This window comes from Hemiscyllium ocellatum, chromosome 39 (genome assembly GCF_020745735.1).
Source record: "Hemiscyllium ocellatum isolate sHemOce1 chromosome 39, sHemOce1.pat.X.cur, whole genome shotgun sequence".
NCBI lineage: Eukaryota > Metazoa > Chordata > Chondrichthyes > Orectolobiformes > Hemiscylliidae > Hemiscyllium > Hemiscyllium ocellatum.
The window spans coordinates 12,467,123-12,481,907 of NC_083439.1; the positions used below are offsets into that span (position 1 = coordinate 12,467,123).

The window sequence follows — 14,785 nt, forward strand, 5'->3', positions numbered from 1 at the left end:
GAAGGCCTCTGACGTTTTAACTAGCATCCAATTCAAAACACCAAAGAGATTTGTCCCTCAGTTTTGACAAAGTCCCGATTTGCCAATTGAAAACCTTGAGATGGCTTTTTGCTTGTGTGGGTGTCAGAGGTTGCACTGCTGTGTTTGAAAGTGTGGCAGTGTGGGGGTTGGTGGGGTTGCCTCTTTGATGGATAGGAGTATACAATGCTACAGTTTGTCAGTGTAGCCCTTTTGTTTCATCACTCATAGAATGTGGATGTGTGAGTGTTGCTGGCTGGTCAGCATTTATTGCCCATTCCTAGTTGCCTTTGACAAAATGGTGGTAGGTTTCTTGAACCACCTCAGTCCATGTGTTGTAGGTTGACCATAATACCCTTAGGAAGGGAATTCTAGGATTTTGACCCAGTGACACTGAAGAAACAGCAAAGGTATGTCTGAGTCAAGATGGTGAGTGGCTTGGAGGAGAACTTGGAGGTGGTGGTGTTCCCATATTTCTACTCCCCTTGTCCTTCAAGATGGAAGTGGGGTGGGTTTGGAAGGTGCTGTCTAAGGATCTTTGAGTTTCTGTAGTGTATCTCGTATATAGTACACATTGCTGTTACTGAGTGTCAATGGTGTTTTGGCTAATGTTTGTGGATGTGGTGCCAATCAGACATATTGCTTTTTCATGAATTGTGTCAAGCTTCTTGAGCATTGTTGAAGTTGCACTCATCCAGACAAGCGAGGCGTATTCTGTCACACTCCTAACTTGTGTCTTGTAGATCATGGACAGTCTTTGGAGTGTCAGGAGGTGAGTTACTTCCTACTGTTTCCCCAGTCTCTGAACTGCTCTTGTAGCCACTGTGTTTATATGGTATGTCTAGTTCAGTTTCTGGTCAATGGCAATTCATAAAATAGTGATAGTGGAGGATCTAGTGATGGTAATGCTGTTGAATATCAAGGGGTTATGATTAGATTGTCTCTTATTAGAGATGGTAATTGTGTAATGTAAATGTTACTTGCCACTTTTCAGCCCAAGCCTGGTTATTGTCTACATTTTGTTGCATTTGGACATAACTCCTCAGAAACTGAAGTAGTCCATGAGTGGAGCTGAACATTGTGTGCAATCTTCAGCGAACATTCCCACTTCTACCATAATAACAGAGGGAAGGTCTCTGATGAAGCAGCTGAGATGCTTGGACCTAGGACACTACCCTGAGGTACTCTTGCAGACACGTCCTGGAGCTTGAGATGATTGACCTCCAACAATCACAACCATCTTCCAGTGTGTGAGGCATGACTCCAACGTTCCCCCGATACCCATTGACTTCAGTTTTACTAGGGTTCCTTGATTCCATACTTAGTCAAATGTGGCCATGACGTCAAGGACAGTCACTCTCACCTCACCTCTAGAATTGAGCTGTTTTGTGTATGTTTGAACCATGGCTGTAATGAGGTCAGGAGCTGAGTGGCCCTGCCAGAAGCCAAACTGGGCATCACTGAGCAGCTTAGTGCTGAGCAGGTGCTGCTTGATAGCCCTGTTGATGGCTCCTTCCATTCACTTTACTGATGATCAAGAGTAGACTGATGGGGCGGTAATTGGCTGGGTTGGATTTGTACAGGGTATACCTTGGCAATTTTCCACATTGTCAGTTAGATGCCAGTGTTGTAACTGTACTGGATTAGCTTTGCTCAGGGTGCACATGTGCAGGAACTCGGGTCTTTAGTGCTATGGCCAGAATGTTATCAGATCCCACGGCCTTTGCAGTGTAGAGGGCATATTTCTGTGTCACACATCCTCTGTTATTTCTGTAAAAAAACCTAGCTCTCTCTTTCTCATACCACTTTTACAACCTTCCTGCCTCCCAATTTACCATTGAAAGGCTGGCGAAATTTAGCCCCACTTACCAGTTACTTCAACTGACCATGTTACTGTGAGGTTCGGGTGAGAATACATCTCCTGGCTTTATTGTTCTTATGTTTAAAGCAGGCAAGCATCTGCAATTACTAACTCTGTAAGTCAACACAAAACACAAATTATGGACAGTAATTGTTGGGGTTCAATTCAAAATGAAAATCACTAGTTATCCCTAATCATGATGTTTTCACTGAAATCTCAGAAATCATGGCTGGACAGCTCATCTTTGCTTGTGCAAGTTCTCAGCTTGGATTGAGGAATTAATCAATAAGCTGTACCGAGTGAGTTTACCATGGGAGAAAATAGGGTGAATGACTCCAGATTAGATCCCCAAATTTGGTTATGATCTGGTTAGAAACGACTGACTAGTTCATTAGGTTCAATGAAGTTTGGCAATCCCAAATCCTTAGCAACAGAATAATGCTGCAGGATTCCATTGGTTTGAGTTACCAACCATAAACATTACCATAATGAATCAAAGTAAAATAATTACAATATTAATCTCATACTCTAACATCCAACATTAGCATAAGGTAAATATGAATTAGCAAGCAGGCTGTGGTCAAATGCAATACCCTGCATATTAAATGGCAGACTTTATCTTATATTTGTTAGCAGATCACCAAAGGTCAGTGATCATTGAGGTAGAACAATTTTTGAATGTTTACTCATTCTTCAGAAGGATTTCTTCACTCTTGAAGGTTCCATTTCTGAACACCACCCCCAGTCTCTCAGTCTTGGAGTGCCTGAACACCTGTGAACCTCCTGGTGATTTACCCTCATCTTTCAAGACTGATTTCCAAGATTTAGACACCAGTTTCTGCGTTCCCCAGGGCTTCTCATGGTCCCACTCACCTAGAGCCAGTACAAGGTATTGCTTTGCTGCCTGGAACCTCTTCTTTGACTTCTCTATCAGTCGTATCTTCTGAGTGGTGGCTTTGCTGTTCTGTGTCTCCGTCCCATTCTGGTTTGCTTGTTATCTTTTTCTCAAATAATTCCTGGATACCTGGCTGCCACCTCTTCTGCTGATTCTCTTTTTATTGGACCTAGACTGGGTCCCATGACTCCTGGCTTTCACACCACACCAGTGTACTCCCAATGAACCAAGTGATCAGTCACTTGAAGTGTATAAAGGGAAAGAAAACAGCCTATGAGCAAAGGCCAAATAGCTGAAAATCCTACAATGAAATGTGAATGGGCCAAGATTCTTGGTCCATTGAGCAATCATTGTTTTCAACTTTCACCTGAGCAAACACCATTGGAGAATCAGGTAAGTTAGTTCCATAACAAGGCCGGAAAGGTATATTTCAAGTGTAAGCAGTTGGCAGCCAAATTCACGTAGAATAGAACTAGGAACATGGGAATAGTAAACAGGAGTCCACCATTGCTCTTTTGAGCCTCCTACACCATTCAATAGATCATGGTTGGTAAAGTTATGGTTTCAAATCCACTCTCCTGCCTCCATATCCTCCAGCAATAATCTCTATTTCTCTTGTGTATTAAAGTTCCATCTAACCTTGCCTCAAATAAATTCAGTGACCTGTACCCAGGTGCCAGTTCTGCTTACAAACAGCCTCCCCAAATGCTTGACCAAAGCAGCTGTGTAAACATGAGATTTACAATGAGTTTCAGTAGCTTACTTTTAAAAGTACAGCAATTTCTCCTTCTGTTCAGTGCTGTAAAACATTCCTTTTTATCATTTCAGTCTACAATCAAAACATAGAAAAAATAAAGAGACGGTCTTTGCATGCCTCCATCCTCATAAAATGAAATATCATGTCAAAAAGACATCTCATCGCATGGTATGCGATACAAAAACCACAAAACCTGAGGCTTGTATCCCTTCATCCTTCACCCCACTTATACAACCTTCACATTTCTTAAACCTTCACCATGTTTCATCATCTTATACTTGGCACAATGCATCTGCAATTATATTGTCTTTTCCAGCAATGTGAATAAGTTTTACAATAAGTAGTGGTATAAATATCTAAATACTCTCACATTTTGTGTATTTAGTGAAAACCACTGGATTATGATTGGTGCAGATTAATATTTTTCTGTTGCCATGTTGGACATAGACTTCAAAGTGCTGAAGGACAATAATAATTCCAAAGTCTTCTCTTCCGCAGTAGAATACTTCTTCTGAAAAGTTTATTAGAGAAATGTCCATTGACTTACTTACTTATTCCACCCTGACCTTAAATTTACCTGGACCATCTCTGACACCTCCCTCCCCTTCCTGGACCTCTCCATCTCCATTAATGACAACCGACTTGACACTGACATTTTTTACAAGCCCACCGACTCCCACAGCTACCTGGATTATACCTCTTCCCACCCTACCTCTTGCAAAAATGCCATCCCATATTCCCAATTCCTCCGCTTCTGCCATATCTGCTCCCAGAAGGACCAGTTCCACCAGATGGCCTCCTTCTTTAGAGACCGCAATTTCCCTTCCCATATGGTTAAAGATGCCCTCCAACACATCTCGTCCACATCCCGCACCTCCGCCCTCAGACCCCACCCCTCCAACTGTAACAAGGACAGAACGCCCCTGGTGCTCACCTTCCACCCTACAAACCTTCGCATAAACCAAATCATCCGCCGACATTTCCGCCACCTCCAAAAAGACTCCACCACCAGGGATATATTTCCCTCCCCACCCCTTTCTGCCTTCCGCAAAGATCGTTCCCTCCGTGACTACCTGGTCAGGTCCACGACCCCCTACAACTCACCCTCCCATCCTGGCACTTTCTCCTGCCACCGCAGGAACTGTAAAACCTGTGCCCACACCTCGTCCCTCACCTCTATCCAAGGCCCTAAAGGAACCTTCCACATCCATCAAAGTTTTATCTGCACATCCACTAACATCATTTATTGTATCCGTTGCTCCCGATGTGGTCTCCTCCACATTGGGGAGACTGGGCGCCTCCTAGCAGAGCGCTTTAGGGAGCATCTCCGGGACACCCGTACTAATCAACCACACTGCCCTGTGGCCCAGCATTTCAACTCCCCCTCCCACTCTGCCGAGGACATGGAGGTCCTGGGCCTCCTTCACCGCCGCTCCCTCACCACCAGACGCCTGGATTAAGAACGCCTCATCTTCCGCCTCAGAACACTTCAACCCCAGGGCATCAATGTGGACTTCAACAGTTTCCTCATTTCCCCTTCCCCCACCTCACCCTAGTTCTAAACTTCCAGCTCAGCACTGTCCCCATGACTTGTCCAGACTTGTCCTACCTGCCTATCTCCTTTTCCACCTATCCACTCCACCCTCTCCTCCCTGACCTATCACCTTCATTCCCTCCCCCACTTACCCATTGTACTCTATGCTACTTTCTCCCCACCCCCACCCTCCTCTAGCTTATATCTCCATGCTTCAGGCTCACTGCCTTTATTCCTGATGAAGGGGTTCTGCCCGAAACGTCGATTTCGCTGCATCTTGGATGCTGCCTGAACTGCTGTGCTCTTCCAGCACCACTGATCCAGAATCTGGTATCCAGCATCTGCAGTCACTGTTTTTACTTACCTATTCCCTACTCATCATCCTGTATCAAGACTGCACCCACCCCAAAATCACTAGCGTCAATCACCCTTTTGAAAGTTTCGGAAAAAATCAAGAGTGGTCATTTATTAGGATTACCTTCAGCTTCTCAAGGGCAGCTTGGTATTCTGTTCACCAGACCATGTTTGCTTGCTCCTCTAACAAACACATTAATATTACAACTACAGTGCTAAAATTGTGCACAAACTTCCAATAAACCCTATACATTCCGAAAATTCACCAAAACATGTTTATCTGGGCTCAACCAACAAGGATGCTGTTTTATTGGTGCTGACACTCCTGTGACACGTCATGCCTGGCTACTGCATCATATCCAGGTGTATCTTTACAGATTACTTTCTGAGTTATTGTAGAAGGTCCTACCATTGTGCTTTCTCTAAATATGAGTACACATCATCTAACTGTTCCAGTATTTCTATGTTAGCTAATTGATTTGTATGATGTTTATTTTGAAAACTGCCTACCTGTCTTTCCAATCACTCCTATTGTCTCCGTCAGCTTCCCTGCTCTTACCACCTGACATGCTAGCTTCTCCCTTTTCTTGTTCTCTGCAACAATACCTTTTCAACATGTTTATGTGACATAACCTAACTCTTCTTCCTACAATATGATTTTGATCAGATAAATCATTTTACTCATTCTCCTAACCATGTATGAGCCACTGACTTTCACTTTCAGAGATTCATCTTATAAAAGCAACAATACCAATACCCAATTGAAACTTTCTAATTCCATTTGCCCAAACTTACATTTTCACTTGTGAAACTTCCAAATGCTCTACTGTAAGTCATGCCTTTAGATTAGATTACTTACAGAGTGGAAACAGGCCCTTCAGCCCAACAAGTCCATACCGACCCGCCGAAGCGCAACCCACCCATACCCCTACATTTACTCCTTACCTAACACTACGGGCCATTTAGCATGGCCAATTCACCTGACCCACACATCTTTGGACTGTGGGAGGAAACTGGAGCACCCGGAGGATACCCACGTAGAGACGGGGAGAACGTGCAAACGCCACGCAGTCAGTCGCCTGAGGTGGGAATTGAACCCGGGTCTCTGGCACTGTGAGGCAGCAGTGCTAACCACCATGCCGCCCAAGTTTGGTACATCTCAGTAAGGTCTGTCCTATTAAAGTTGGATGGTCTCCAATTAAATGCATAACCTACCATGTTGTTTTGGCATTGTGGGAGGAAATTTTCAGGCATCTTTATGTTGCATGTAGTTTTTTTTTCATGGAATGGAAGTAGGAAATTTGTAAACATTATCATTTCAGGACTTAAAGCAGAATTCAAAGTTGTAAGTCAGGCTTCAAGAACTTTTCAAAATAGAGGTTATGAGATAAAATGAGACAGATTAATTCAGGGTAATTTCAAATCAAGTCTTATCTAGAGAATGTTAGTAGGATTTTGATAATTTGAAACAGATCTTCACAAAGGGAAGATGTTACAATTCAGTAGGAGGCAGATCAGCTGAGAAGTTTGATTCGGCTACATATACAAATCAGACTAGATGTATGCGTTTTAGAATTGAAAACCATGTTAAAACATGTTACTGTAGCAGAAGTGCTGAAGGAAAATTAGACATGCAAAATATTAACTTGGATATTTGAGTTAGTGTTGATTTAGTGGGGAGGGTTGGATTGGGTCACATTGTGAGTGCCAGTGGGATTGGAATAGTTTTGGGTCTTTAGGGAGGGTCTTTGGGGAATCTGGTTGACATGACTCTGAGGTTTCGATGGGATCGGTGAGGAGGTGTAGTAATACAGGGGCGGTGATGAGCCAGGAAGAGTGTTTAGTAGTAGCCAGGAGTCTGACTAGGTGTTTAATCCTTTAATTTTTTTCCTGGGTATTGATTAAGTTCAATTGAGTCTGAATCCTGTGACTTCAAAGGATTCCTTTGGAGGATTCTGGATACAAGAGAATTGCCCATCCGAAGATTCGACTTTGTGAGCAAGTTCCATGGAGTCAGCTGAATCCAGGATTCCACGTGATCCCGGTGGGCACTCCAGTCTACACTACCCTAACAATTCTCTGGCCGTTGGGGCATTAGAGCCATTAAGTTTAGAACAGTGTACACTCTGCTTTCCATCCCTGGGTGATCCTGAAACAACGGGAGTTAGTGTCACCTAAACATGCTAATCTTACCAATGGTTTTTCAAGTACAGCAGGATTCATATTTTATTAATGGGAAAAAATGGTAAATGTCCATTAGATTGGAAATTGAAAGAAATAGAGTAATTAAAAGCATCTCAGTTGAAGAGGTACTTACACTGGGAGAAGCAACCAATATAACTATTAGAATTTTAAAGGAATTCTATGGGGGTGGAGGGCACAATCAGGAAATAAATGTACTAGTAGAATGCTAAATTGATCATTGTTACCCTGGGTCATTGTCAACTCAAAATGTTTGAAACACAAGAGATTTCAAAAGAAAAATGGGTTGACAAATATAATCTGCTAGTTGGAGGCTGAGGTGTGACCTTATAGAGATTTGTAAAATCCTGAGGGGCATGGATAGGATAAATAGGCAGTGTCTTTTCCCTGGGGTGGGGAGTCTAGAACTAGAGGGCATAGGTGTAGGGTGAGAGGGTAGAAATATAAAAGGGACCCAAGGGGCAATGTTTTCACACAGATGGTGGTGCATGTATGGAATGAGCTGCCAGGGGAAGCGGTGGAGGCTGCTACAATTATAACATTTAAAATGCAAGAGAATTTTCCACCAGAAGATTTGACTTTGTGAGCATGGAGTCAGCTGAATCCAGGTTTCTGCATGAATGGGTATATGAACAGGAAGGGTTTAGAGGGATATGGGCCAAGTGCTGGCAAATGGAAGTAGATTAATTTAGGATAACTGGTCAGCATGGTCAGGTTGGAGCAAAGGGTCTCTTTCTGTGCTGTACATCTCTATGACTCTGTGACTGTACTGGGTTGCTTTACTAGAAGTGATGCTTATTCAAAAAAAATGGTTGGGTGTCCTTGAAGTGGGATAAATGCCTTGCATTCTAAACTAAGAATAAAAAATAATTCATTTTTTAAGCTGCAGTAGAATGTGGGGTTTGTTAACAATTGCATGATGATGCAACACATCATCTGTTACTTTTTAAAAAGAACTGTGGATGTTAGAAATCAGAAAAAAAAACAGAAATTGCTGGAAAAGGTCAGCACATCTGGCTGCATATATGGAGAGAAATCAGGGTTTATGTTTAATGATTTAACAAAATCAGACCTGCTGACACTTTTGAGCTTACAATATATTATCATTTTCCATATTTTATTCTGAATAGATTTTATTAAAAGAGACAAAGCTGTAAGAACCCTTATTGTAGTGTTTGTATTAATATTTAATTCTGTTAATAGGGTGCTAAATGCCTAAGAATTAAAATTAACAAGGCAAGCAGGTTTTGGTGAACTAATTAGTTGGGGTGTGGAACACCCTGCCTACAACAGTAGAAGACTCACCAATTTTAAGAGCATTTAAATGATCATTGGATAAACACATGGATGAAAATGGAATGGTGTAGATTAGATGGGCTTCAGATTGGTTCCACAGGTCAGTGCAACATCGAGGGCTGAAGGGCCTGTACTGAACCGTAATGTTCTATGTTCTAATTAGTCACTTGTATCAACATATATAAGTGATGTCTTTGTGGTGCAGTGATAGTGCCCCTACTCTGAGCCAAAGAGATGGGTTCACGTCCCATCCACCCGAGAGGTGTGTCAGAAAATGTCTGAACAAGTTGATTAAAAATAATCATTAAAATGCTTATAGAGAAGAGTCAGCAGAAGCTTGGATTGAAATAAAACTTTTACTAGAACTTTTACTTGGGGAATCCAGAACTAGAGGACGTAGGTTTAGGGTGAGAGGGGAGAAATATAAAAGGGACCCAAGGGGCAATGTTTTCACACAGATGGTGTTGCATGTGTGGAATGAGCTGCCAGAGGAAGCGGTGGAGGCTGGTACAAATATAACATTTAAGATGCAAGAGAATTGCCCATCAGAAGATTCAACTTTATCAGCAAGTTCCGTGGAGTCAGCTGAATCCAGAAAGTAGATTTTGTCTGAAAGTTTTTACCTTTTACTGTACAACAATGTGGACATAGTGCTCAGGGTTCACAAGGCATCTGCTCTCCCCCTCAGGTACTCTCTACCTCTGGCTGTTCTGGCCCAGTTTCAACTCAGCAATTTCAAACCATGGGGATGCCCAACATCGTGCTGTCATCAACACCTATTGCTCACTGGCATCCAGTGTCCTCATTGCCATCGCCATTTCCAGCATCTTTGAGAAGAAGGGCAAAATTGATATGGTAAGAAAGCACCTTACTGGGCTGAGTGGACAGAGTGTCATAACTCTATTTTAACACCTCGCCAAATCTTACAGACAAAAGCAAAACACTGCAGATGCTGAAAACTGAAATAAAATGCTGGACAAACTCAACAGATCTGTTAGCATCTGTGAAAACAGAAACAGAGTTTTGAGTCCAATATGTCTTTTCGTTGAGATTGGGACTGAATGTTACTAGACATCAAATTCAGCACCCATGCCATTTTATGGAAAACTATGGCGTGACACTGACCTTTCACCTCCAGGCAAGGGCAGAGGCGAGGGCTGAAATCATGGATCCCATTGTTGCTCGTGACACAGGGCTCATGACCCTGCCCCTCACCCTTGACATGAACACCGTGCCTCTGCTAGAGCCCCTGTCCCATGTTATTAGGCCCAGACAAACACTTAGCACTGGGCTCTGCCTTCAGGGTCCATGTTCAGTTCTGTCTCAAGCCAATGGAATGACACACTCTTCTCCCTGACAAATTCGTGACTCCAATGTTTCTCTATCTTGCCCGTTATGATTGAGTTGGAGCGTATCACTGAGCAAGGCCACTGAAATGGGAAGATACAGTTAAGGCGCAAATAAGCCACGATACATTTTAACATCAGATGAGGCTCAAGAGGCTGACTGATCTCCTGTTGTTCCAATGAGTCAAAATTGGAATAGGGAAAAGGGAGCTGTACTGCCTGTTTAACCATCGGGACGTGTTGGACAGGACAGGACAGGGAGGTGAAAGAGGCTAATCAGCTAGTGTTACTGATCGTTTACTCAAAGCCCACATAAAATTAATTGTGTACATGTGTATGTGCCATGAACGTGTCTGTTTGTGTGTGCGTGTGCACACCTGTATAAGTGTATATATGCATTTGGTTGCAAATGTCTGCATGCACATATGTCCAGCTGTATGTACATGTATGTATCTATGCATGGGTTTATTGGTTGGGCTGTGTGTATATGTGAGAGTGTGTCCATGTAAGTGTGTATATGTGCATGTGTATTGTATGTGCACACACACACATAGACACATTTAAATGCACACATTAGCACATATACACACACTGCCACAAATGTCTGTGTGGGTGTGCATTTTTCAAGTGTACACGTGTACATAGGTGACCAGGGATTGACCATGGACAGGCCCATGCTTGTCTGTGTTCACCCGATGACTGAAAGGCTGGCCAACATGGGTGTCAGCACAGAGCTCTGAAGAATGCCTAATTGTGGGAATTGTGTGTTGTTTGCCTTACCAGGTTCATGTTCAGAATGCGACCCTTGCAGGAGGAGTGGCTCTCGGCACAGCTGCTGAAATGATGCTTACTCCCTACGGCTCACTGATTGTTGGAGCTCTGTCAGGAGCCGTGTCAACATTAGGTTTCATCTTCCTCTCGGTGAGTTCTGATATCTCAGCTTTGCTAGTGGGACTGTAGGATTAGTAGTAATTTTTTAAAAATAAATTGGTGAGGCCTATGTCTGTGACCAAAATCCCTAACTCCGTGGGACAGCTAGTTCACTTTTGAAGTTGATATTGATATCCTTCTGAAATATTGTTGAATAAATGCGGGCAGCACGATGGCTCAGTGGTTAGCACTGCTGCCTCACAGCACCAGGGTCCCAGGTTCATATTCCAGCCTCGGGTGACTGTCTGTGTGGAGTTTGTACATTCTCTTCGTGTCTGCATGGATTTCCTACCGGTGCTCCAGTTTCCTCCCACAGTCCAAAGATGTGCAGGTCAGGTGAATTGGCTGTGCTCAATTGCCTGTAGTGTTAGGTACATTAATCAGAGGGGGTTGGATTGCTCTTCGGAGGGTCGGTGTGGACTGGTTGGATCGAAGGGCCTGTTTCCGCACTGTAGGGAATCTAATCTAATCTAAGTCTCTCGAACTGCAAAAAGCTTTACCACCTGGAAGCATGGTGTTCGTTTCCATTCTCAAACTCAATGACCTGAGATGACACGGACTAAAAGCAAAGTTCTTGCAAGATCTCATGATGTAATTTTCTGTTTCAAGCCACTCCTGGAAAAATACCTTAAGATACAAGATACTTGTGGTATCCACAACCTGCATGGTATACCGGGCGTGATAGGAGCCATTGTGGGAGCAGTCACTGCTGCAGCCGCCACTGAAGGAGTGTATGGCAGAGAAGGGTAAGGTGGAGCAGACAGCACTATAGTAAAGGGGGTATCTAGTAAACAAGGATATGTTGGTGTGATCAGCATGTGATTCAGTAGAATCACTGAGACCCTATGCACTGAGTTGTATAATTGCATGGATCTCAGAAAGGTTCTACACCTTTAAAACTGCTAGAGAACATCATAACATGTGACACTTCAATATAAAAGGTCACCATCTTACTCTCTATAGAGTTATCAAGCTGTAAACAATCAACTATGTGTGGAATGTCATTGTGATCCATGTAAGCATAAAACCCAGTCTTTATGTGGAAGTCTGAGATGTCGTATTAGTGCATGTAGTTAGTTAATGAACTTTTAGATATCTGTCTCAATAAGAACCCAGATCTCTGTGGTATATGTTATGTAGAATAATGTATTAAAAGCCTTGTTAATGTTTTAAGTTCAATATGACTTCTCCTTGTATCTGATATTCACAATATTGTCACTAGAGAAATAGATTTACTATTCCCTTCCATACTAACCAATGATTTAAAGTTGGGTAAAATGAAAATGTTGCAGAAGCTGGAAATCTGAAATGAATACATCAAAATAATTCAGCAGCTCAGTAACATCTGTGTAGAATTAACCCTTCAAATTGGTTATGACCCTTCTTCAGAGCAGAAAAAGAATTTCACAGAGTCCTTTTTGACGTGAGCCATTAATTTTGTCTGTTTTTGTGTCTGTGTGTCTCTCTCTTGCGCTTACTCTCTGCAGAGATACTGCCAGACCTGCATAGTATTTCCATCACATCCTGTTTATATGTGTTAGGGCCCCAGTATGATAATCTCGTGCGGTCCATTATCCAATGTCATCCATTAGCCAGTGTGTCATGGCCACATGCATGTACCAGAAGGATCCAGGGTTCTTCCTGTTTGGGAGCTATTTGTGTTTGCAATCTGCATCGCATTGTGGCTGATCTGTTTCCTTCTCTTCAGGTTAATCGAGGCTTTTGGTTTTGAGGGGCGATTTGCGGATCGGACGCCGAGTGTCCAGGGAGGTTATCAGGCTGCGGCTCTGTGTGTCACGCTCCTTCTGAGTGTGGGTGGGGGAGCTGTTGTAGGTAAGTTGCCCAGATCCTGATCTTAGGGAATGAAGCAGAACACAATGCAAAGGCCAGTAAACACATTTAATTAATGGGAGCAGATTGAGTCATGAAGCTCATGGAAACTAGGAACAGGAGTAGGCTATTGGGTCCTTCAAGCCTGCCTGACCATTCAACATGACCATGGCTGACCCTGTATCTCAACATAGTATTCCCATTTTCGTTTCATTCTTCCTGTTGTCTAACACATACTGGAGTGGGTAACTGTTCCAGAAGACTATCTGACCTCGATTGTTTTTAAACCCTACAGAAAAATAATCAATCCCATATGTCACTATTTTAAAATCCAAGCTGTATATAAATTACATTAGCATTTACACATCACACACATTGCATCTCATTGGTGGCATGGTGGCCCAGTGGTTAGCACTGCTGCCTCACAGTACTAGGGTCCCAGGTTTGATTCCAGCCTCAGTTGACTGTGTGGAGTTTGCACATTCTCCCTTGTCTGTGTGGGTTTCCTCACACAGTCCAAAGATGTGCAGGTCAGGTGAATTGGCCATGCTAAACTGCCCATAGTGTTAGGGGCATTAGTCAGAGGGAAATGGGTCTTTGTGGGTTGCTCTTCAGAGGGCCGGTGTGGACTGGTTGGGCCGAAGGGCCTGTTTCCACACTGTGAGGAATCCTAATAAAAGGACCATGGGGTGCGATGGTTATCAGGGGTCTGGGGAGTTTAACTGGTCAAGGGAGCTGTAGTTGGATTGTGTGTATGGTGAGTTGAAGAGTTATCCAAGAATTAGGTAAAGTTTTTAACCATCCAACTTTCCCTAAGTAACTATCAATTGAAGCAGAACCCGCCAAATTTTCATCCTTTAATTGATTCTTTTGGAGCTTTCCTGAAGCACGTGAATTGCCAGGGAAAGTCTTCAATCTCCTGGGCAATTCCCAAGGAGTCTATAGTATCTGGAATTCTACAGGGAACCTATGCACTACAGTCGATTAGGCCGCTCCAAGGATTATCGGATCATTGCAATATCCAGACCTGAGTGTTCTGTTCAGCAATTACATTTTTAAGCATCAGTACTTCAGGATGGCAGATTACTTATTTACAGTTTGGTTTTGTGTGATTGTTAGCCAGAGAGGGGGTAGATTGGCAGACGTTTTCATTAAAGCGCTGCACTTTTCAGAAATCACAACTGAGTTTCTGAAGACGTGATCAGAACGCAAAGTCTTGCCTGCCACCCAGTGGTATTAATGTGTTATTACACATTAGAGTATTTATGAGAATCTCGAAGAAACGTGAATATAATTAGGGTTACCTTAATCTGAAAGAATGAATAAAAATTGTTGTTTAATGTATTTTCTGCATGAGATAAGATATTCCAATGTTTGGAATAGTAGATTACAATAAAGTATTACAAGTAGAAAGTAACTTTGATTTGGTAAGTTTGAGGAGAAAGTGAGGACTGCAGATGCTGGAGATCAGAGCTGAAAATGTCTTGCTGGAAAAGCGCAGCAGGTCAGGCAGCATCCAAGGAGCAGCAGAGTCGACATTTCGGGCATGAGCCCTTCTTCGGCTCATGCCCGAAACGTCGACTCTCCTGCTCTTTGGATGCTGCCTGACCTGCTGCGCTTTTCCAGCAAGACATTTTCAGCTTTGGCAAGTTTGAATTTGGATGTTAAAATGCAGCTGATCTCATTCTTCCTAATACCAAACCTATTGCCTACCTATAGCTGTACATAGATTCATCCACCTTCCTGGTTACCAGCTTCTCTT

The 14,785-nt window shown here is 43.0% G+C and overlaps 1 protein-coding gene across 1 annotated transcript in view; it reads left to right on the top strand.

Annotated features, from left to right (window-relative positions):
• Nucleotides 1-14,785, top strand: part of rhcgb (Rh family, C glycoprotein b) — a 37,230-nt gene that overhangs the window by 12,666 nt on the left and 9,779 nt on the right. The window contains exons 5-8 of the mRNA XM_060852904.1: nucleotides 9,606-9,772; nucleotides 11,047-11,184; nucleotides 11,803-11,939; nucleotides 12,902-13,026. Of these exons, the coding sequence (XP_060708887.1) occupies nucleotides 9,606-9,772; nucleotides 11,047-11,184; nucleotides 11,803-11,939; nucleotides 12,902-13,026 (567 nt within the window). The remainder of the gene's footprint in view (nucleotides 1-9,605; nucleotides 9,773-11,046; nucleotides 11,185-11,802; nucleotides 11,940-12,901; nucleotides 13,027-14,785) is intronic.